Below are 21,655 nucleotides of genomic sequence, written 5' to 3'. Positions count from 1 at the left end.
TCACTGGGTGCCATCACAGGTACTTCGTATTTTCTTCCCTCGCTAGGCCCGGTTAAAGTAGGTAGCAGAACGCGTCAGAATGTGGGTGGGAAATGTCATTCCAGTGGCTAGATGCCAAATTTATTGGCGCATTCTATAGCGAGGACTAGTGACATTCCGCAGGTGGAACTGATTGGCGAATTGAATCCTACCGTACCATTATGTAGTTTTCCGCATAGGGTGTTGGAGGAATGTACACTGTCGGGGGTGGAGAGTACGGGAGGAATGCATGGTTGCGGAAAGCTTGAGCGAGCAGAAATCCGAAAGACATCCAGGGACGTAGAAGCTTCTAGGCAGCTATGCAGCCTTATATATTTCTTAGCTTGAGGTTATCCTTGCAAGTTACTTCCACATCATTCCCAAATAGGCTGAATTGTGCTCCAAGCTGAAGCGATTTACTCTGTCACGACTGGGCATGTTTTTTCTTCCATTGAAAGGCCAGGAGAGCCTTTGACTAATACACAGGCCAAAGAGGACCCGAATCTTCCTGCAAACCCGTTCTCTGTAGTAACTTATAGATTGCGTGCTTCGCAGCTTTCAAGATTGTCCCCTCATCCATCGACAGTAACTCCCCGCGTTCCACCACCAGCTGCCCATCGACCACCACCACATGAACATCCCTCCCTGTAGTCGCATAAACAACATTGCTTACCGGGTCAATGCAGGGTTGTAAGGGGGCTTTCTGGGTATTTATGGCCACGAAATCTGCTCTTTTACCCACCTGCAGGCTGCCGGTGATATTGTCCAGTCCCAAAGCTTTCGCTCCGTTGATCGTGGCCATCTCCAGCACTGTTTCGGCACGGATTGGTGCAGGGTCCTCGGGTCTATTATGAACAATGGCTGCCAACCTCATCTCTAGAAACATGTCACATGTATTATTGCATGCAGCCCCGTCAGTTCCAAGGCTGACATTAACCCCTGCCGATAAAAGGTCTGGCAAAGGACTAATGCCTGAAGCCAGCTTGGAGTTTGAGGTAGGACAGTGGGAGATATGAGCGCCGGCGGAAGCAATCAAAGGAATGTCCCGTGTTTTATCCACATACACGGTATGAGCTAGTACCGTGGATGGAGATAACAGGCCGACAGCCTGAGCATATGAAGCGGCCGTGTGGCCCTGAGAGGAGAGGTACTTGGCATCCTGTCTGCTTTCGGCGAGGTGGATAGTCGTTCGGATGCCACTGGAATGTGACACGGCACTTTGCTGTTGCATTTGGGACTCGCTCACACTGGGACTCGTTATTAATTTAGTTTCTCTGGCCATTCTAGATATGTCTGCACTTACAAGTCTGGATTGTGGGCCGCCCACCATACTCGGATGCGATCATTCGCGGCTCCGTTCCATTTCTTCCACGACATCAAGACGTCTGACAGCATTTCATGGCCGAGATCCGTCTCTCCGACCGGCTTGAGTCCCTGAAGCGAAGTATGGGCCAAACATGCTCGGATCCCGCTATCCTGCACGGTTTCGCAAAGTCCGTCGAACCCAAGGCTAGGGAAGAACTAGTGAAATGTGTTGGTAAATATAATATTCTACCACTTCCAGGAGCTGGAGCCAGCAGATAACATACCAGACATTCCAGGAAGCAAGTAGTCCCAGACTTCAACATTTCCGCTATTGTTAAACTTGCTGATACCCGGGCGTCTGCCTGGGTCATGCCTCTCTGCAGCAGTTTGATCCGTTCCGACAGCCATGCCTCCTTGTTGCGATTATCAGCCGTGCCTCGTAACAGTGTTTGAATAACATGAATATGGGTAGAGATAAGCCCTGGGATCACAATGCATCCAGCAAGATCATACTGCTTTTCGTGGGGGTATCTCCCAAGCAAACTGACAGTCTTGTCGATAGCTGCAATCGTATTCTTCTTGACAAGGATGGCTCCATCCTCAATAATGCGTCGAGTTGCATCGACGGTGATTATCGTCGCGTGAATATATAGCATTGGTACTAACGGGGCGCTCACTGGATAAGATATAGCTGCGTAGAACGGATATAGATTCTCAGGCTATTATAAAGAAACATACAGCTTCCACCAGTAGTTCCGCTGAACTAAAAGGATAGAGAGGTCAATGAGAAAAGTCCAAGTATTGAATGTATATACACGCATTTAGTAATGATCGATGTCATTATAAGAAGCAAGCCATGATTCTATTACTGAGCTTTTCCGTAATAAGGAGCATGGGCAGACTGACAAGGGGCTCCCACAGGCTAAAATAGATCCGGAGGCTTTATTCCAACGGTAGCTAATTCTGGCCGTCGATCAAACCCGGTCCCTTGTACATAAAAGGGAAGAATTCACCGCACTGTTACATTCGACCGAAACCGTCATGTATGATTAGAGCCGATCAGTTCAAAATCCATAAGATTAGCGGCCCAATGACTGCAGAGCACAGGGGCCGAATTATATCCGATATAGGAACCTGCGCTAGTCATTTCAGGGTAGTATCAAGGAATTGCATTGGCAGCAGGGTGTTTCACCACCCGAGGCGCAATCATAGAGACTTACATGGTGACGTGTAGTCAAAGTACGCTAGAGCTGGAATCGGACGTCCACTACTGCCACCACTATTCAGCTAGGACTCGGTATTGCAAAAGACCTACCCCTAAGTCACAGTATGGTGCCAATGCTACCATGCACTCAATGGCAGGTGGGGGTGTTCAAAAAGACCAATGTCTTAATGCAGACATGCATGAACCCTGGCGGCCAGGGTTAACGAGAAAACTTGGGAGTATTGTCCAGAGAATAGTTTTCCGCCCGGACGAAAAGAGAACAAATATTGGTATATTGGTTATTTCTCTGGTGGGAAGTGTTCACATAGGCTATCCCCATCACTCGCCTCTCAACCACCTGTACGCTCAATGTGTGCAAGGGAACAATCTTGTGGATAAACCCTATCGTGGCCATTCCGTATACTCAGCTGATATACTGCTGGGACCGCGAAACCCCCTGCCCCCAAAGTACGGCGTGCCGCAGCATAATATTCGCCTAAGTGTCGCTCTTGAGAACAATGAACAACTCATCAAAGTCATAGCCGCTGTCATTAAAGTAGAAAGACTGGAATCTTAATGCAACTCTACTGGTAATTGCTGGCCTATCTCGGACTATACTAGAATGTCAGAATCATCTTTATTGATGCGCTTAGATACTGCGCACATCCACATTGCGCGAGTTTTTTATCTAAATGACCCCGGTGCATCTCATTTCAACGTACATTCCATCCACCAAGTAGTCTATAAGAACCATAGTAATTGTATCGGAAGCCATGACAGCATCGCTGTATTGCTGGTCCACAGCAAGGGGTGCCACTTTTCCCAACCCTTACCATGGAAAGCAGTGACGGATCTTGCCAATGTGACTCTATACTGTAACATTACTAGGTAATTCCGTACAGATCTCTAGACCATGACAATTTTGCTAATGGTTCTACATAAGGAGAAATCGAGTGTATAATTGCGATATTGTATTGTGGCTTCCAAGGTGGTAAAAGCAACGCAGTCATGCCTGGTTCCCTACAAACATTCCGGATATAACGTACCAAGCAAAATCTTTGATATTATAGGCTAACTTTATGCCCTTATTATACCGATAAGTCACTCTATTTGTCGACCAGCGGTACCTTTGAAATCAGCACCCGCTGTTTGCAGGTAGGCCCACTTGGATGAGCTTAGCATATGTACTATGGAATAGACTATAAGTATTCACGCGATGACCAACTTCTGTTGGCTGACTGGCGAATTAACTGGCAGCGCTCATACTGATTAACTATGGGTGAATTTTTAACTATTTCTAAAGGGGAACATCTAGCAGCAAATTCGGTTCCTCCTGTCCCTCGCGCTCTACCTTTGGGGGAGCCGAATATATACCCTCGTTGGCTGCCATATGTGAGACCGCTTGAACCCGAAGACACAATTATCCGCTGACCATGTTGTCATCGATCCTCAGGCAGTGAGCAACTCTCTCCCAACATGGGAATCTGTTCTTGGGGTAGCAAACAAGGAGAGCTGGGTGATGGAAAAGATCCAATGTGGCTATCCACGGTACGCAGCAGTCTAGCCTGTAGGTCGATTTATGAAACTAAAGCATCCGGTGGAAATAATGGCAGATTCCACATCAACAAACCGGTCAAGGGGATCCTTGAGGCTATTCGAGCGAGGCTAAAGCTCAGTGACTCAGTCAAATGCATGGTGTTTCCATCATCTCGTGCTGCGAGGGACTGCGCTGCGGTTTTGACTGAGGCTACCATGGATGGTAATGATTTCATTGAGTGTGCTCACTTCTTCGCATCTCCCCGGTTAAACCTGGGCAGTGAATATGCCTACTGGGCCCGATTCTCGGCGGTTGTGTACCCTAGTGATCTTTCCAATATTGCCATGGGCTTCTGGCGAGACTTTGGTGATGGTATCTCACCCCGACATGCAGCATTTTGCTTGGAGCTGTTCGATTATCTCGACTCTGACTCAACGCATCCTATACTGCGGACTCCTGCACCGCGCAAGCATGATCAGCCTGAGCTTCAGCGGGAAGCAAACTGTTTTGAGTCTGCTTTGTCTAATATGTTTCAAGTCAAGTCATCCATTGCACATCACGTCCGCCCTCACCAGCTCCAAGCAGCCCCGCTGACCACGGATGACATTTTCATTTATCCTACCGGAATGGCTGCCATCTCAGCCGCCAATAGGGCTCTTTTGTCTTTGAAACCAAAGTCAGACGTAGTGCTGTACGGGTATGGTCCCTAATGTCCTTCTCGTGACCCTATTTTGTCTCTATGAAACTCCTACTGATATGATCAAGGTGGCTTTATGTCGAGACTGTTAATGTCCTCCGCCGCAGTCCTTGGGGGCAAAAAATCTCTTATCATCTGGGAAGAGACCAAGACCTCGATGAGCTTGAGGGTGCATTGCTGGCCGGCCAGCACATCACGGCCCTATTTTGCGAGCTGCCAAATAATATCAAATTAGCTTCATTTAATCTCCGGCGCATTTGGTCACTGGCACAAAAGTACAATTTTGTTGTGGTTTGTGATGCAACCGTAGGTAATCTTATTAATATTGACATCCTTCCCTTGGTTGATATTCTCACGTTGAGCCTGACCAAGGCGTTCAGTGGGGTGTCCAACGTCACAGGTGGGGGGTAAGTTTTAATCCACGGGAACTACAAGATGTGATGACAGCTCTAACGTTCTTCTAGTATAGTTCTCAATCCTAGCAGCCCACGCCACGGTCAACTCAAAGACATGCTCGCATCCCAATATGAAGATAGATATTTCCCTCTGGATCTAGCCACATTGAAACACAACTGTGTTGACCTGGCAGCCCGAGTTCATACGTACAACGCCAATACCCTTCCCGTGGTGAATCTGCTCAAAGACCACCCTTGTATTGCTTGCATCTACTATCCCTCCTTGGGCCCCACCGCGCACTACTACGAGAGTTATCGTCGCAAGGGGGGCAGCTACGGAAACGTTCTCAGTGTTATTTTCCATAGTCCGGACAGTGCGGTAGTGTTCTATGATGCCTTGGATGTCTGCAAGGGACCAAGCATAGGCACAAACTTTACTCTCGCAATTCCATTTGCCTGGCTATCTCAGTATCGGGAAAAAGATAACCTGGAGAAGTATGGTGTGCCCAAACACATTATTCGACTGAGTATTGGTTTGGAGGACGTGGACCAGATCTGCAAGACGGTACGGCGAGCACTTGAGAAGGTGGAGCAGTTCGGACATGATAAACAGGGTCTCCCAGAGTAGATTGAGACTTTTGAAATGTTTTGAATAATTAGTTAAATGAAATATGACTTGATACTGGCTTATCTTATCGTCCTATAGCGTAGTAGACCTTTACTTCTTTGGGATAAGCTTGGTTCTATCAACCCGAATTGCTGTTTAGCCGATACAAAGTTATCCCTACATTTAATATCGGCTAGCTGAGAATATCGCTTGTATGAAGAAATTCTAATATCTAAGCAAGCCAGCTATCTAGGGCGCCCTGAACTCTTGATGCAATAATTTCACTTTCTAGCTCACGCTCGAAACGCTCTAGAGACCGAAGAAGGGGCGTTTGGATGTATCTAGCCCCTCTATATAGGAAATCAACAGCTGTACAGCGTTTAAGGCATCCAATGGCTTTGGAAGAGGTGCTGGTTCTGGAGCATCATCCTCATCATCAGGATATATATTTACAGTATTATCCGAGGCTTCTCTAATTAGATGGTCAAGTAGAGCCTCGGATGATAGCTTTGCCTCACTACCAGAAAGCTCCAGAGATTCATCCACGGGGTTTAGAAAAGATGATATCTATACAGTTTGATGAACAGCCAGTATGCTGTACCTGATTATAAAGCCGTAATAGATTAGGAATCTCAACTGAGAGTTGTACTGGATTAAGAGCCAGTGTGCTCTTATAAAAGCATGCGAGCATTGTTGGGCTCAAAATATCATGACTGCAGGACCGTACAAGCCAGCAAATAAGTCTAATACCGTCACTAAAGCCAGTAGATATAGGTCTCTTTCATAGTGCTATAGCATATACTTTAACCACTGCCCTCGGTAATATATCTTGAGATTCTGAATTAAGCCCTTGATCAAGTGGTTGATACCGGCTGGTAGGATTCTTTGGCAGCCAGCAGCTTCGTATATTAGTAGTGGTGGGGTTAACTTGTTAATTCCAACCCAGATAGATGTGGTGAAAGGATATCCATAGTAAGGAGTACAGGTCGTGGCCAACATGGCTATATAATGCTAGTAGCCATTCTCGCATGACAACCTGGTTCATCCAGGCCCTCTTATTCCATCGCCATTGAGCTCCAATTGCAGAGATATTGATATTGCAGAGAGCCCGTGGTGTACGTGCTTTACCAATAAACCAGATAGGTGATCGGTCTGTTCCAGAAGCGTTGGCACAGCATAGTATTGAAACCCGGGTTTTATCCTTCATGATCCCAGGCTTATTTGTAGAAGTAAGGTTTTGAGATGGAGCCATACGCCAAAAAAGCCAGACTCATCCATATTATAGATATCCTCCTCATTATACTCTCCAGCAATTGTACGTAATGCCTTCGTTCCTTCTTCAGCTTCCTCTGGAACTGAGCCTGCTTCACCATGTAGTATATGTTGCTTGATATTATAGCGCTGCTTGAATCAATGTAGCCTTCCGTTACTAAATCAAGGTGGAGGTTGGTCACGATACTGTGGCAAAGAGCTCCAGATTTGACGTACTTTTTCAATAAGAATATCACCACTGATATAGGCTCCTTTAAGATCAAGTGTACGCTGCCATTCAAAAATGTTATTTTCAAGATCTTGCCACTAGCCAGTACACTTGCGGATAGCAGTAGAAGGCTAGATTCGGAGTCAAAAATTGGGCTTTAAATAAGGAGATACGTCAGCAGGAAAACGACTAAAAGCAGCGCCAAAAGGAAGACAAAATCTTACTAAAGAAGCTAATCTACAGCTTCAAAATGATATCAATCAGGTCAGAAAAGGCAAGAATAGGGACTCTATACCTTCGACTCCAAGAAATAGGAAGGATATTAGTGATCTAGACCAGGTTGTTGTTGCAGAGGCCTCATATAGTGTAAATCGTCGGGGTAGGCAGATTCGCCTGCTTGCACATTTTTGGGACCATTAAAATGTCTGTTTATATTTCATATAGTTTAAACAGAAAACCACAAAAAAAAAATCTCACGATAGTAATCAATATATGCGGTGGTAGAGCTTCATTTCTAATTCTGATATTAATAGAAAATCGGGCGTCAGGTGATCAGGTATGGTACACCGTACCTTCAGAATACCTAGAAATAGCTCGGAAATACTCAGAAAATGTATCCAAATTATTTGTCCTATAATTCCCTGGTCTATTGCTAGAGATTCGAGAGAGAGAAAAATCTCTATTTGATTCGCCCCTTAACCTCCTTCGGGATTCAGGGATATAAAGAGAATCCCTTTCATATGTTTAAAAGCGCAGAAATATGCTAAGATTAGTATGAAACAGAAACCAATCTATCTTATTTAAGAACGATAACTTAAGAATTGATATAGATAACTTTAGACTATAGTGTCGTTCAGCTTGATTTACGTGTACACAATTTGTAGGTTGATAAATTGAGAAAAGTTCGATCTGGTACAATGGCTCATAGGTACAGAAGGCATTTTTACACTCTTTCATCGGTCGCTGAGAGGCAGATGCTTTCTTTTATTTGCTGAACGACGAGAACAATTTAACTGGAAAGTTGCTTGTTGGTAGTTCCTGTCTAATCTTTCGACAAAAAGTCGAGCGAGAGAATGTGATCCAACCGTAACTTCAGAAGTTTGTCTTGAGCGATAGTAACCGCATATACGAATGTCAGCCAGCGTCAGTCCATGCCACGAAATATACAATCCGAGGGTTTATGCACAACAGTTACGGTGCATCTTCGGTAACTCGCTGTGATAACAATAAGCGCGTCAACAAGCTTGAAGAGCCAATCAGACGTAACCGCCTAGCGACGGGATACGTTTCCGTAAGACATATTTGACACATAGCCCTCCTGCGACAATAGTTGCTCCTCCCTTAATCCATCTGGATCCACGTTGCCCTACATATACGTCTTGAGACTATTACATCAATCCAGACCTTTTCAAATATGATACCGTGCCCCCCCGGAAAGGAAGTTGCTACTTACTATGCGAGCTGGGTCCGTTCTCACCTTTTGACATCAGCACAACTCTTTCACAAGCATCGCGATGGCTGACTAGTGTATAGTCCCAGTGGACCTGGCCTGTTAGCAATCTACGTGCAGATAGATTGACTCTGGTCCTCTACGCCTTTGCTAGAGTTAGCCCGAATGGAGAAGTGTATGTAATACAATCTAACAAACCTAACCCCTTCCGCGAGGCTGGTTGACACCTCAGCTTTCTAGGGAAGCACCTGACCCAGATTTTGATAAACCTGCCAGAGAACTGTCTGAGCTCAAGGAAAGGTACCCTCAGCTCAAGGTTGTCATCTCCATCGGGGGCGATGCGTATTCAGTGAACTTCCCGGCCGTCGCGGGAGACACGGACAAGCGACAGACCTTTGCGCAAACCGCGATAAACCTGGCACAAAAATACAAATTCGATGGTTTGTAGTTCCCAGGACGATACTGTGTTCGGTCTTCACTGACGAATCCCAGGAATCGATGTTGACTGGGAATTCCCCATGAACGGTTTGTGAAAAAGCCTGTAGAGTGAAGGAAGTGGAAAGGAACGCTAATGCCTCATGCAGTACAGGACGGTAAGAACTTTACTTTGCTCCTGAAGGAGTGCCGCAAGGTATGGGCTATTGAAAATTACCTTTCTCAGGTTGGAAAACTAATGGCATGTAGAAGCTTGGCCAAAAGGGTATCATAACCGTCGCTACTACTCCCAGTACGTAATCTTATCAGGCAGTATCTCTTATCTATTATATCTTTAATATAAACCCGAGTCTAATGGGTATGCTCATACGTACCAGATGCACAGTGGTATGAGTATTTAGACTTCTCCGGCATGCATGACGTGGTGGATTTCTACAACTTAATGGCGTACAATTTCGCGGGCAGTTGGAATAAAACTGCTGGCCATTGCTCCAACCTACACAATGATCCCGGGAGCGGCGCGACATTCGTCAGCGTGGACAGAGTTGTGCAGAATTATAAAGGTAAGGGAGTGGATGTCACTAAAGTTTTACTTGGAATCCCTTTGTACGGAGTGATTTTCGATGGGACCGATGGTCCTGGTAAACCATACACGAGCATCCCTGGTGAAAATCCATCTTATAAGGACCTCCCAAAGAGCGGTGCCAAAGAGGAGTACTCTGATAGAGCAGGTGCATCGTGGAGCTACGATGCAAGCAAAAAGGAGATGGTCTCATATGACAGCTTGGAGGAGATTATAGAGAAAGGCAAATATGTCAAGACACATGGTCTCGGTGGCGGCTTTTTCTGGGATGCCGCTAAGGACAAGCAGGGCAAGGGTAATGCAGTTGTTATATTCGCAGATGCGTTGCAACGAGAATTTTAAAACGACCGATAATGGCGATTAACTAAAGTGTACCAACTACACGTATATTAGATCGTACAAGCACCTAGATGTATTTTCAACGCTCTGGCTGATTGGTGCCTTACCAACATAAGTTTTATTCTCGAACGTGTAAGGTCCATCTATCTAGCTGTCATGGGGATGGTAATCACATATTATTGGAAGTATTGTCGCACACCACGTTGTACAAAAACCATTTTTAATGAGCGGCTGTGGTAACCTGTCGATAGACTCGCTAGGCATTATTTTAAAGTAAGAGTCGTTGTACTAGTAGTCGAGATATGGCTTTTCTTTTTGTTTCCCTTTTGCGGTGCGTACTTCTCTCGTACGAGGTAAATTAAGGTCACAACGGATATCACAGAAATTCCTAGGAACTTTTTTTTTAATAAAATTGGACCTGATTTTATACCACCCATTGCTCACCCTGCACTGAAGTGGATAGCTAAAGACATCTAGGGTTCCCTGGCTGAGTTGTCATATCATGTTCCTCCCGGGGAATCATCCGGCAGTCGCATGCCCTACAGTGGTGCAAGTCGTCCCTCGGAAGGGGCCAGGACAGCAGTTTCAGTTACTTATCGTCCTGCTTTTTTTTATAGACTCGCACTTCACTCCTTCTACAAAATGGCGTTCCCGTCATGAATTAGTCTAAAATGCTCTCAACCTACAATAATCTTAAGCCTTTGATATAGGAGATTCTTCTTACTCCACAATATGTCTAGTCCTGACGTCAAAGAGTAAAACTGGACGACCAATGATTTCTATTGTGAAACCATGAACTCATGACTGAGAACGTGAGAAGGATCGTGACCAGAAGCAGCGATGTTTTACTCACATCCAAGGTCGTGGCCAGGCTGTGGTTCTTATTAGCTCAAACTTTCAGAGGGGAAATGCGATCTGTAGAAAAGATATGTAATGGCTGGAAATGTCCTAGCTACTAGATATTCTTTTCAAGTCTATTGACTACATCTTTACATCTTTGTAAGTTCTCTTTCTCCAACACTACCGTCTCCAAAATGTACCACAACAAATCAGTTCTGGCCGCTTCCCTTGCCTTTCACGCCTCTACCGTGGTTGTAACTAAACCTATTTCTGGCCTATTGACCACCCGAAACAGTTACAATTGACTATGGAGGGACACTACATCTCGGATTTCATCTGATTATTCATGGTCCCTGGGGGTGGGCATTGCGGGGTCAATCCAGCATAAAGCTATGGTCCAGGAACATACCATGTTCTTGATGCTTTGTTGCCGTGGGTGGGAGCTGGGATTGAACACCAGGAAATCATGAGTTTAAATCCTCCGGGCGGGCCACACGCAACGAGGAAGCTGTGCGCGTGGATAAAGGAGGAAAGAATGCTTAATGGAAGTCGAAGCGACTGGAGTAGTTACGTATGCGTACCGATGTGCTCGACCCTGCTGAAACATGTTACCATCTGCCGATTGATGAGGCTGTGAGGCCACATGATTTCATGTTTGCAACCCTAAGTGATACATGATGGGAGGGCTACACCCACGCAACAGACATTGTTCTGAAATAATGATAACTTTTGTCTCGTATAGTCCCTTCTGAAGCTATAGCAAGAAAGGAATGGAGGAGGTTTCATTTTAGCCTCGTATTCCTCTAGCCAATCAGAATTGCGGAGTTGGACTGATAAGCAAAAGCGATGTGAGTCAAACAATTCAGAGAGTCCCCTCTTCCCTAATCTCAGTTCTGAAAAATGCATTGTGTACACGCATGAAATTTCTACCCCCGAAAACAAAGGGAACAAGATGGCGATCATTGGCCCAGATACCCAGTCATACCGACTTGAAGTGCGTGAACGCGAATGGTGTCATCCGGATTGCGAGCAACTCCGACAGCTACAACGGGAGGAGATTGCGACTATTTACGGTCGACCTGATTCAGAGCCGGGCACACCACCCTCCGCTGACGATATTTCCGTCTTTATAGTGGTTTATCTCTATCGATGTGACCAGCCCAATTCTCAATTAGGAGCTAGTGCGAAAACCCCCCTGCCGATTGCTTGTGGAGGCCTTCGTGTGATCCCACTAAGGAACACCGCTCCCGGCGACGTGGAGGTTAAACGGATGTACGTTCATCAAGAATATCGTGGGAAACCCTGGTCCGCTGCGAAGGCCATTTTAATAGCCTTGGAAAACAAAGCAAGGAAAGAGGGATGGAATTCTATTGTGCTCGAGACGGGAACTTTGCAAAAGGCAGCGATCAAATTTTACCAACGCGAAGGATATACTCCTATACCGAAGTTTGGGGCTTACGCGGAGTCGGAACTTTCACTTTGTTTTGGAAAGAGGCTTTGCAGGTAGAGGTATTACGCCGTTACAGACCAAAGAACAGAAGATATAGAGGACAGTGTAAGGACATGGCATTTATGTATTGAAAAATATCTCCTATTCCAGCCGATTCAGTTATGTTCAGCCAAGGACTATATCATTGACCACACCATGCACAGTAAAAGGACCCGATTCTGGCAATCCGATTACCATGTCCCGAGTGATACGAATACTTTCTGGAGTTGTTTTGATCTCTAGTTCGAACCGACGAACTAAAGCAGCAAACATCAGGTACAGCTCAGAGTACGCTAGGCTGTGAAGTTGAGGTTAGAAGGAATAATAAAACAATAATACTTCATTGGAGATCTTACTTCATCCCCAAGCAAATCCTTGGGCCCTTTGTGAAGGGGACCAAAAATCTGGTCAGCCGTTCCCCATTGCTCGATGCTTCAATCCATCGCTCTGGATTGAATGTTTCTGGATCAGGAAAGACGCTAGGGTCTGTATGGACAAAATATATTGACTGGCTGACAGGTGTCTGCGTAACTCAAGTTAGATCACACACCACTATTACGGATGTCCGGTGAGTTACCCCTGGAGGAATAGTATAATCTTTATATGCAAGGGGTGTTGTGGGTACACGAGGTAGGCGGATCGTCACGCTATGAGCCATGCGGAGGGACTCATTTATAACAGCGGTCTAAGACGTTGTGCTGTAAATACTACCTACCAGTACTATCGAGTTAGGCTGGACGAGACGTACTAAATAAGGTAACTGCTCCAATCGAGCGAGAGGAATCTTGCTAGTCGGTTCCAGCATGACCTGCTTTAACTCTTCTCGCAGCTTCTGCAGTCGCGACCTGTCTCGGTAGAGGTGAAAGGAACCAACCGTCAACACCCTTCCGGTTGTCTCAGTGCCCGCACCAAGCACAAGCAATGCTTCATCCCGTACTCTTTCAATGGTTCTTTCCTCAGGCGGCAAGGTCTTATCACAGAGGGTGTCGAAGATCGTTTTCGTAGGACCGGCATCTTTCCTGTTCTCGGTATTTTGGGCCAGCATGAACTTATGTTCTAACATTCGTCTTACATCGAACAAGCCTTTAGATGTTGGCTCAATCAACTCCATGAACCAGGAAGCGTTATCCAGTAATACCTGTGTTATGGAGGAAAATCGAGAGAAGTGACAAAGCTCTCCGGCTGTGTTAGCGGCCTCGCGAAGGTCATTCTGAAGATCTTCTGAGTCAAGAATGCCCATACTCTCCCCGTATGTATAGTGGGAAATTATGTCCGCGGTCAAGGCTGCAAATAATTCATCCAAGGAGACAATTGCTCCCTTTTCGTGAGCCCGCATGAGCCGGCCGGCTACTTTGTCTACTTTGTCCTGGATAATATACTCTAAGCCCATCACCGAGCGCTTCGAGAAGAACGAGCTCAGCAATTCTCTGCGAAAACGGTGGTGATCATGGTCGATTGTGGCAACGGTTGCCCGCGGAACGGTAAACACTCTGACCATATATGGGTCCTTCCCTTGTCTTTTTGAGTTGTATATTGAGTCAAAGAAGTATGGATCTTTGATATGGAGCTCGCGAGGGTTGATTCGCACGATGGGGCCTATCATCTCCACTCATTAGACATGTCTAATTTCACCAGTCTTCCGACTCAAGTACCTACCATATTTCTCGTGCATCCTTCCAATTTCCCAGAGATACTTTCCGCTCTTGACTGCATCAAAATAGAACTCATAAAGGTGCGTGACGGCGGCCAGTTTTGGCCCAGGAAAGTTGCTTAGCGGGTGAAAATAGAGCCGATAGATAGATCTGCCAAGTAGGTAGCTGGCAGCAGCGAGAATGCCGATCCAAAGCAACTGTGAAGTCATGGTTTACACCGTGTACGGCAGACGTTTTCTGTGGTACCAACTCGAAAGCTCGGGGATGAAGCAGAGAAAGTCACCAGCTCATATCTGGGCCATTTTAATACACGGTGCATGGTGCGGGGTTCAATAATTTATGCGGGTGCTTCAGCTGATACCCTAGTTCATTACTTCCAATTGGTCGCTATCCAAGACGCTACGGCAAAGTATTCAAGAAAATCACACCCTCGGCCAAGGTATAGAGCGCGCTTCGGCCCAGCATATGATTCAAAGCTGCAGACATTCGTCACATTATTAATATATCTTCGTTTGCTGGAGTCCTAGATAGAGGGATCACCAGCTGGTCTAGATTATGAATGTCTAACAATATGAGGACCTAGGCCAGGTCTCCACATTCCAAGTATTGCACTTAGTAGTAGACGTAAGGAAAAAAAAGCAATATACGTATATAGAGTCACATATGATCTTTTCCTATCAAATATATTTGGAGATATAAGTATTGAGCTCCTTGGAACTTCTGTAACTATACGCTAAAACGTATAGTGTGACACTTTCTACAGGTGGTAATCCTGCAACTGGCATTTTCCTTATCCCCGTCGGGCCATGTATAGTGCTGGTTTTAAGTCAGCACCTTACCTATCCGTCAGCTCAATAGGTAAAGAGCCACCCCGTACTAAAGATCCTTTAGTAGCTTTCGCCGAGCTTCTGACAACGGGTACCACCGCTGGGACACTCCTTAGCACAATTGTCAGAACTGCGGATTCCGTTCTATATAGTAGTCGAGTTCTGTTTCTAAATTCTCGTGATGAGATGACAACATAGGTCTAATTTCTTGATTTGATGTAAATGTGCGTCCTATATATACGCTGATATGATTATCAGATCGATCGAATCTGTCTGGACTAGGTAGGCAATTTAGGTTGGAAGATAGTAGTGAAAGTAGGTCAACTGGTCAAACAACAAAACTCGAATCTTCCTGGGGGCGAGACAGGCAGCCCGCTAGTAATTAAGACCATCGGTTATCAAGCTATGCTAGATTATTTTTCAAATTGATAGTTGCGCAGTATTGTCGTAGATGGATACTAGATCAGAAAGTCCGGGGAATGTGTTGGCAATATTCCTCCAATTGGAACCCCCGTAAGCATTTCAGTCTTGCGAAAATCTGTTGCCTCTACATAGCACCAATCCTGGAGAATGGGCTTGTTATTCGGTGCTTTATCAAATTCGCTCTCTCCTTGTTATATTCGTTATTGTGTCCTACGGTTGATTGAGACCGAACCGAAGTATTTTGGAAGCACTGTATGTTTTGGCAACCAGGGACTAGCCTGCTCGCGGCGTTGTATTGATCTGCCCAGCCCTGAAGCATAACCATCTTGCCCCCTCGTTGCTTCAACGCTGTTAAGTCAGGCGAGATCTCATCAATAAGTGGCAACGCAATCTGATCCAAGAGATCGACATCAGATCCCCAGTTGAAAACTGTGACGTTATAGTCCTCGTCCTTAGAGCAAGCTGTTTGAGAATCGGAACAGCGTAAGAGGAATACAAAGACGCCTCCTGATCCAACCAGCCACCCTCTGATTCTATGTCAAACCCAGGGTAGGTCCCCATCCCTGTACGCGCATCCTTGGGGCCGACATAAATCAGATTGGATCTGCACAGGCGTCAGACACCGAGTCTTATCAACGCTAACAGCGGTCTGACCAGGTTCGCACTGCAACATCTTGATATCAAAATCACACTTCAGCGAATTCTCAATCAATACTTCCCTAACACCATCAATCTCATCACAAGCCTCGATAGTCCGATCAGCAATAAAATCCAGAGCATCCTGATTCATAAACCCATTTCCACTTGTATGCATCTTATTCCAAAGAAAATCCAGCATCAAATGATTTCATCTATTTCCCGGACACCCGGCATACATCCCGTCAAATAGGAAAGGGTGATACTTCGCTAGTGCATATGCCTAGGCACCGCCAGTCGAGTAACCCCGGAGATAGCTGTATACAGGGCGCTCAGCGTAGTACCTAGTAGTAATGTCGCGAGTGACGTTTGTAGTCATCGCAATGGAATCGGAGATCCAGGCTTTGACTTTCGCAATATCGTTTAGAAACGGTACAGAGCAGTTTGGCTTGTCTTTTTGGCTGCTTGATAGGGAAGGTCCGCTATCGCAGCCTGCGACTACGAATCCAGAGCTGAGATCTGTAAGCATCGTGGCATTGTCGATAATACCGGTGTAATCGCTGTTTCCTTGTACTACTTTGGTAAAAATAAAGGATATTGAAGGGCAGGTTATTATGCGTACCTACAGCTAGAAATCATGCTTTGTAATTCTTTTGGTCTAGAAGAAAGAGTTCCCAGGTGAGGGTATTATTTCTGGTTGGGTCTAGTGTGGCATCGTCGTCAGCCATGGAGTTGATGGTCCCTTGGATGTGGCAGAACGGGATCTTGTCTAGAACAAATTCGCCACCTTTGGACAGAGTGAGGCTTCCTATAGACACTTTATGTGCTTGGAGGATACGCGCTGCCTGGTTCTTTTGTAGTCCAGGTAGGCCAGCACAGTTGATTCTCGAGTGTGTCTTAAGTGGCCTAAGGGCAGCAAGCAAACAAGCTATAAGTAACACCTTCATCGTGGCAGGTTGCATGTCTGAGATTAAACAGTCACGACATCAGGAAGAGCGCATAATTTAAAGCTAGCGACCTCCAGAGATCTGATCTGAATTTTCCCAGAAAATGGATGTCATGTCCCACGAAGAGCGACAAAGCTGTAAACAATATGATTTGCGACCGGGTAAATCCCAATAGCCGAATAGGTTGCGCAAGGTCATTTGGAGCCGGAAGTGCGTCATCATAGCCTTAGTTATCCGTTTGGAAAGGAGCTGGGAAGTATAGTCCACGCCCGCTCTGGCGATAGAGGGGTTAGTTTCAACGTGGGCTTCTTTGTCCGAAGCTCCGACGAATATCCGTGGTTGCAGTCATTTTTAACAGTCCATTGGCTCCAGGAACTGCTTGGATTACTGGTCACGTCGGGATAATGCACTGCGCATTGAGCGATGCGAGTCTGTGAGTATTTTCGCTGTCCACTTTGGGGTTTTAAACTTCTTAAGACGTGGAAATGCTAGTTTTAGTTGGGCTTGGCAAAGGTATTAGCTATTTACGAAGCCGTGCTGTGGAAATCCCGATTAAATTCTTAGAAAGGGGTTGGATTTTAAGATTGTTCGTGTGAATATCATAACATGGCAAAGAAAATCGAGAAATCAATAGAGTCCAATACATACATATTTGCACCAGGAGCTTTGCTTCAACACATAGGCGTTTGGTCCAAGTCTATATTACCTATTTCGCCCATCCATTCATGGAATAACCGCCCGGCTGGGTCATGCATGTCATTCTAACATCTGGAAGCGCCGCAAGTCGTTCAAACACTCCCGAAGAACGGAATCCACGCCTAGACCACTAGGAGCCGCTTCATCTAGGCCCCAGGACTCAAGTGGTACAAAATATGAGTTTTTATTGTCCGCTGAGGTACCTACAGATAATATATGTTCATCGGCTCGAAATGCTGTATTCCTTGATGGGCTGATGGCCTGGGGATGATAGTCAATCACACCCGCAAGCATGGTCTGCAGTCATGGACTATCTCGATTTATTGAGGGTTCGCTCTGGAGGAGGGCTGAAGGTACAGCCCTAGTGTTAGGACGCTTGTGAGATCGGAAATGATGACCCAAGGCATATATGGAGGGTAGACCAGCCATAAAAACAGAATTGGGGAGTGATCCACGTGTAGTTGACTCGACGGGATTGATGAATATGAGAAAAGCGATGTGATAGACTGTTTTGCAGCGAAGAATATTGTTTGCAGCATCATAGGGTCCTGAGGTGATGCCGAGAGAGTGCTGGTGACGATCTGTATAACATAAGAAGTGTGTTATGATACAGTAGCTCATGCCACTCACGAGAGCGGAAACTGGGTTGGTCCCCTAAAAGGGACTCGCCAAGTCGATTTCTGAGGGACAACCCTGCTGTGTCATGTCGCCATTGGGCTAGAATATTTGAAAGCTTATCCCGAGCTGCAAGAGTAGCTGCTGTATCGTTTGGTGGTCTAGGGGAGGCAATATGTAGTGTGGATAATATATCGCCACAAATTATGTGGTAGCGGACGATGTGAGCAAACAACGCCGTTCGGCAAAACGACGATGGGAAAGGATTATCTAGCTCTGTGTTATCTTGACATACGGCAGCACCATGACTAGTGTTAGGAAGATGGACATCTACATCACGCAGTTGGATAGCGAGAGGTCTTCCTAGTGTGATGCTTATAATTCTGATAGACAGGCATTAATTTGACGAACAGAGCTATTAAGGAGAGCTGTACCTATCCATCGCAACACAACACCAGAAGCACCAGCGGCGAATCTCTCTTGAGATGGCTACACGTGACGCCTGGACAGTGGCAGGGACTCCCTGGATCGGCCGGTAGGTCTGCTCTCTTTGAAGCCGTAGCTCGAAACACAACCTGGAAGCAACACCAACAATATGCCATAAGCATGATAAATGTCAGATCAATCTTTTTGGCCTACAAAAGTTGTAATACTTACTTGCCGATGTATCCTGAAAGGAATTGGTCACTTTATACTGGCACAACAATAAGAGTGCTTGCAGCGCCTGGATACCTCCATTGCGCATTACTTCATTGAGCCGTTGCATCGCCCGTACCTGGTATGTTTCTGCGTCGGCAAGCGCCTCCATATTAAACTTACGCACACTAGCGGTGGGAATAGCAAGAATCATATCAAACACGAACGATGCGAAAGCATCGTGCTCAATGTAGGAAGGGTCTTGATAAACTTGGTCCAATGCGAGTAGCGTAGTCTCACGGTGGAGGAAAGGATAACACCTGTGGTCATGTTCAAGCTACGCATGATGGAGGTTACGGGCCACTCGTTCTGATGGCAGTGTCGACCGCTCATGTGAGGCTGTAGTCAGAGGTGATACCGGTGGGATTATACCTGTGCTTTCCCGCGAGCTCCTTTGATGTATCCCCTGGCGCGCCTTGCCATGCCGGTGCTGATCATGCTGGCAAGGAACACACCACTAGCTGAGCCTAAGAAGTGTGGTTCTCCTCCAGCTCCACTGGAAAAAAGGAATCCTCCTCTATAACCTCGTCTTCACGTTGGTCTCGTTCACCGACGCCTTCCACAAGATCTACATTTGGTCCAGCCATCTCTGACCCTCCCCTGTTACCACTATCATCATTATCATTTTGTACAGCTGGAGATGCATGAGCAGTGATCCTTGCAGCTACGCTGCGGTTAGTCGCCTCGACCTGTTTTAAGCGACGTTGCAATCCCTCTAGAAGTTGCTGATGACTCTTAGTCCGGTCCACGTACTTGCAGGCCACCCCAGCTTTCTGGCAAGACCCACAATACTTTATCGCATCTAGACTTTCGCCGGTGGCATTGATCGTATGCGTGCATACCTCAAAATCCTTTCCACCCGCTGTGTCTAAAAGCACAGGGACTTTTGTTGCTCCGGTGGAGGCTGGCGGACTTTCCTCCGGACAAAGAAAAACTACAATGTTGAAGGCGTGATGACTGTGGGGTAGACATACACCAATACCATGAGTTCGGATCTTTGCTAATCATCTGGACCCCGCGTATTCTCCAACTTTTTCTTGTCACGACGCCGGGAATTGCGGGGCAAAAAGGAGCGAACCCTAATTCAGGCTAAGTTTCGGACTATCTCCGTCGGTGACGGACGCCGACGCAGACAACACATATCCTTCCTTGCTTCCCACAGCTTATATGACTTCGCTATCGATCAAGCGCGCTGCATTAGAAACCTCTTCTACCATTTTGGGTCCATATTATACGTATCTCGTGCATAAAGTAAAGATTGTATAGATTGTATCTGTGCGAGGAGACCTATCAAAGCGGAGACATGACCGCACATGTCGAAAAGCCCCGGAAGAACGAGGAAGATGTCGAAAATGGAGTTCGCGTCCGCAATATCCTCCCCTTATTGATACCAGCAGTTCACGATGCTGACTACCTTTTAGGAAAGTTCAATCACCCTAGATGGAGCCCCCGACGACGACGACGCCACAGCCGAAAGGGCTCTGGTATGGAAACAAGACCTCCGCATTGTGCCTTTATCGGCATTCATCTATTTGCTCTGTTACCTCGACCGTTCAAATATTGGTGAGTGACACATTAATTCACTCCGTTGAATAAAAAAGTTAAGCGCCGTTGGCATCTAGGAAATGCTAAAGTGCTGAACATGGATACGGGAGATGACCTTCTGTCAGAAACACATATGAGCAATTACCAATTTACGTATGTGTTGTTCCTCCAGGCTTGCGAGATTCATGCGTATAACAGTTTCCCAATCTAGGATCGCCTTGATGGTTTTTCTCGTAGCATATGCACTGTTTGAGGTGCCCTCGAACTATTTGTTAAAGAAGCTGCGACCGAGCGTATGTCTTGGATCTTTCTATAGAAACTCCACGATTTTTTTTTAACTCTCTCTAGAGATGGATCGCGTTTCTAATGTTTTCCTGGGGTGCTGTCACAATAGGCCTTGGTGGCTCCCGGAACTTCGGGGACGTTACTGGTATTCGGTTTCTTCTGGGAGTCATCGAGGCCGGACTATTCCCAGGACTCGTATATTACCTCACGTTTTGGTATCGTGTCTCGGAACGTTCAATACGCGTGGCACTTATCCTAGCATCCGCTACATTAGCTGGCGCGTTCGGCGGCGCTATCGCTTATGGTGTTGGTTACCTGAATGGATCTCATGGTCTGTCGGCCTGGCGCTGGCTTTTTATTATAGAGGGAGCACCTTCATGCGCATCAGCGATCCTTGTCTGGTTCTTTTTACCGGACTATCCGGAAACGGCGCGCTGGTTGAGTGCTGCCGAGCTGGAGCTGGCAAAGGATAGGCTTCAAGTAGAGGGGTCGCAGAGTAATGCGAAAACGCTAAGTTGGACAGATGCGAAAAGTGTTCTCACAGACTGGCGACTATACGGCCATTACGCGGTACGTGTTAATCACTTGCTCTAGAAAACAGAGACTCACCTTAAATAGATTTACTTTGGAATTTCTACCCCATTCTCAAGTCTTTCTCTATTTACGCCATCCATCACCTCCGGCCTGGGATATAAGAATCTCGAAGCCCAATTAATGACAGTCCCGCCTTATGCCGCCGCATATGTTGTGACGGTGGCAGTTTCATGGTCAGCCGACCACTTCAACAGGTACGTTAACCCCTATCATTTAGTGTGCGGAATCATTAACTGACCTTGTGTGCGCGACAGACGTGGCATCCACTCTGCAATTTTTTCATTAATTGGAGCAATGGGCTTCTTGGCCTCTGCAGTCTTACCCGCAGATGCATACCGGGTAATCTATCCTCCCAAAGTA

General features: G+C 46.3%; 8 protein-coding genes across 8 annotated transcripts; 4 read left to right on the top strand and 4 right to left on the bottom strand.

The window, feature by feature from the left end:
* Positions 1-456: 456 nt before the first annotated feature.
* BDW43DRAFT_318871 (amidohydrolase family protein) lies at positions 457-1,979 on the bottom strand (the record flags this gene model as incomplete). The annotated part of the gene is made up of 3 exons (XM_032048774.1): positions 457-1,240; positions 1,351-1,539; positions 1,608-1,979. 3 exons carry the CDS (start codon positions 1,977-1,979, stop codon positions 494-496), a joined length of 1,308 nt encoding a protein of 435 aa, XP_031901088.1. The 3' UTR covers positions 457-493.
* Positions 1,980-4,219: 2,240 nt separating this feature from the next.
* On the top strand, positions 4,220-5,784 carry BDW43DRAFT_299647 (pyridoxal phosphate-dependent transferase; the record flags this gene model as incomplete). The annotated part of the gene is made up of 3 exons (XM_032044760.1): positions 4,220-4,740; positions 4,830-5,168; positions 5,226-5,784. 3 exons carry the CDS (start codon positions 4,220-4,222, stop codon positions 5,782-5,784), a joined length of 1,419 nt encoding a protein of 472 aa, XP_031901087.1.
* A 2,913-nt stretch (positions 5,785-8,697) lies between these two features.
* BDW43DRAFT_310276 (glycoside hydrolase family 18 protein) lies at positions 8,698-10,053 on the top strand (the record flags this gene model as incomplete). Its single annotated transcript, XM_032046888.1, has 7 exons — positions 8,698-8,712; positions 8,777-8,868; positions 8,934-9,133; positions 9,186-9,218; positions 9,278-9,324; positions 9,378-9,420; positions 9,506-10,053. 7 exons carry the CDS (start codon positions 8,698-8,700, stop codon positions 10,051-10,053), a joined length of 978 nt encoding a protein of 325 aa, XP_031901086.1.
* Positions 10,054-11,766: 1,713 nt separating this feature from the next.
* BDW43DRAFT_273674 (GNAT family N-acetyltransferase) lies at positions 11,767-12,440 on the top strand. The gene has a single exon (XM_032041650.1). The coding sequence runs from the start codon at positions 11,843-11,845 to the stop codon at positions 12,395-12,397; it is 555 nt and encodes a 184-aa protein (XP_031901085.1). The 5' UTR covers positions 11,767-11,842; the 3' UTR covers positions 12,398-12,440.
* A 38-nt stretch (positions 12,441-12,478) lies between these two features.
* On the bottom strand, positions 12,479-14,365 carry BDW43DRAFT_273672 (cytochrome P450). The gene is made up of 5 exons (XM_032041649.1): positions 14,036-14,365; positions 13,128-13,975; positions 12,957-13,064; positions 12,736-12,902; positions 12,479-12,677 (listed from the first exon to the last, which is right to left on the bottom strand). Exons 1-5 carry the CDS (start codon positions 14,238-14,240, stop codon positions 12,506-12,508), a joined length of 1,500 nt encoding a protein of 499 aa, XP_031901084.1. The 5' UTR covers positions 14,241-14,365; the 3' UTR covers positions 12,479-12,505.
* A 1,297-nt stretch (positions 14,366-15,662) lies between these two features.
* BDW43DRAFT_58549 (uncharacterized protein) lies at positions 15,663-16,194 on the bottom strand. Its single transcript, XM_032050270.1, has one exon. The coding sequence runs from the start codon at positions 16,117-16,119 to the stop codon at positions 15,820-15,822; it is 300 nt and encodes a 99-aa protein (XP_031901083.1). The 5' UTR covers positions 16,120-16,194; the 3' UTR covers positions 15,663-15,819.
* A 1,644-nt stretch (positions 16,195-17,838) lies between these two features.
* On the bottom strand, positions 17,839-20,099 carry BDW43DRAFT_318869 (fungal specific transcription factor domain-containing protein; the record flags this gene model as incomplete). Its single annotated transcript, XM_032048773.1, has 9 exons — positions 17,839-17,857; positions 17,935-18,066; positions 18,151-18,445; positions 18,479-18,558; positions 18,610-18,750; positions 18,829-19,148; positions 19,244-19,362; positions 19,407-19,678; positions 20,086-20,099. The coding sequence occupies 9 exons, from the start codon at positions 20,097-20,099 to the stop codon at positions 17,839-17,841; spliced, it is 1,392 nt and encodes a 463-aa protein (XP_031901082.1).
* Positions 20,100-20,174: 75 nt separating this feature from the next.
* Positions 20,175-21,532, top strand: BDW43DRAFT_310273 (major facilitator superfamily domain-containing protein; the record flags this gene model as incomplete). Its single annotated transcript, XM_032046887.1, has 6 exons — positions 20,175-20,228; positions 20,293-20,434; positions 20,494-20,569; positions 20,628-20,709; positions 20,765-21,271; positions 21,320-21,532. 6 exons carry the CDS (start codon positions 20,175-20,177, stop codon positions 21,530-21,532), a joined length of 1,074 nt encoding a protein of 357 aa, XP_031901081.1.
* Positions 21,533-21,655: the final 123 nt, after the last annotated feature.

Source organism: Aspergillus alliaceus, assembly GCF_009176365.1.
Source record: "Aspergillus alliaceus strain CBS 536.65 unplaced genomic scaffold BDW43scaffold_17, whole genome shotgun sequence".
Classification (NCBI taxonomy): Eukaryota; Fungi; Ascomycota; class Eurotiomycetes; order Eurotiales; family Aspergillaceae; genus Aspergillus; species Aspergillus alliaceus.
Note: the sequence above shows the minus strand (reverse complement) of the source record. Positions and strands in the feature narration are given on the sequence as shown.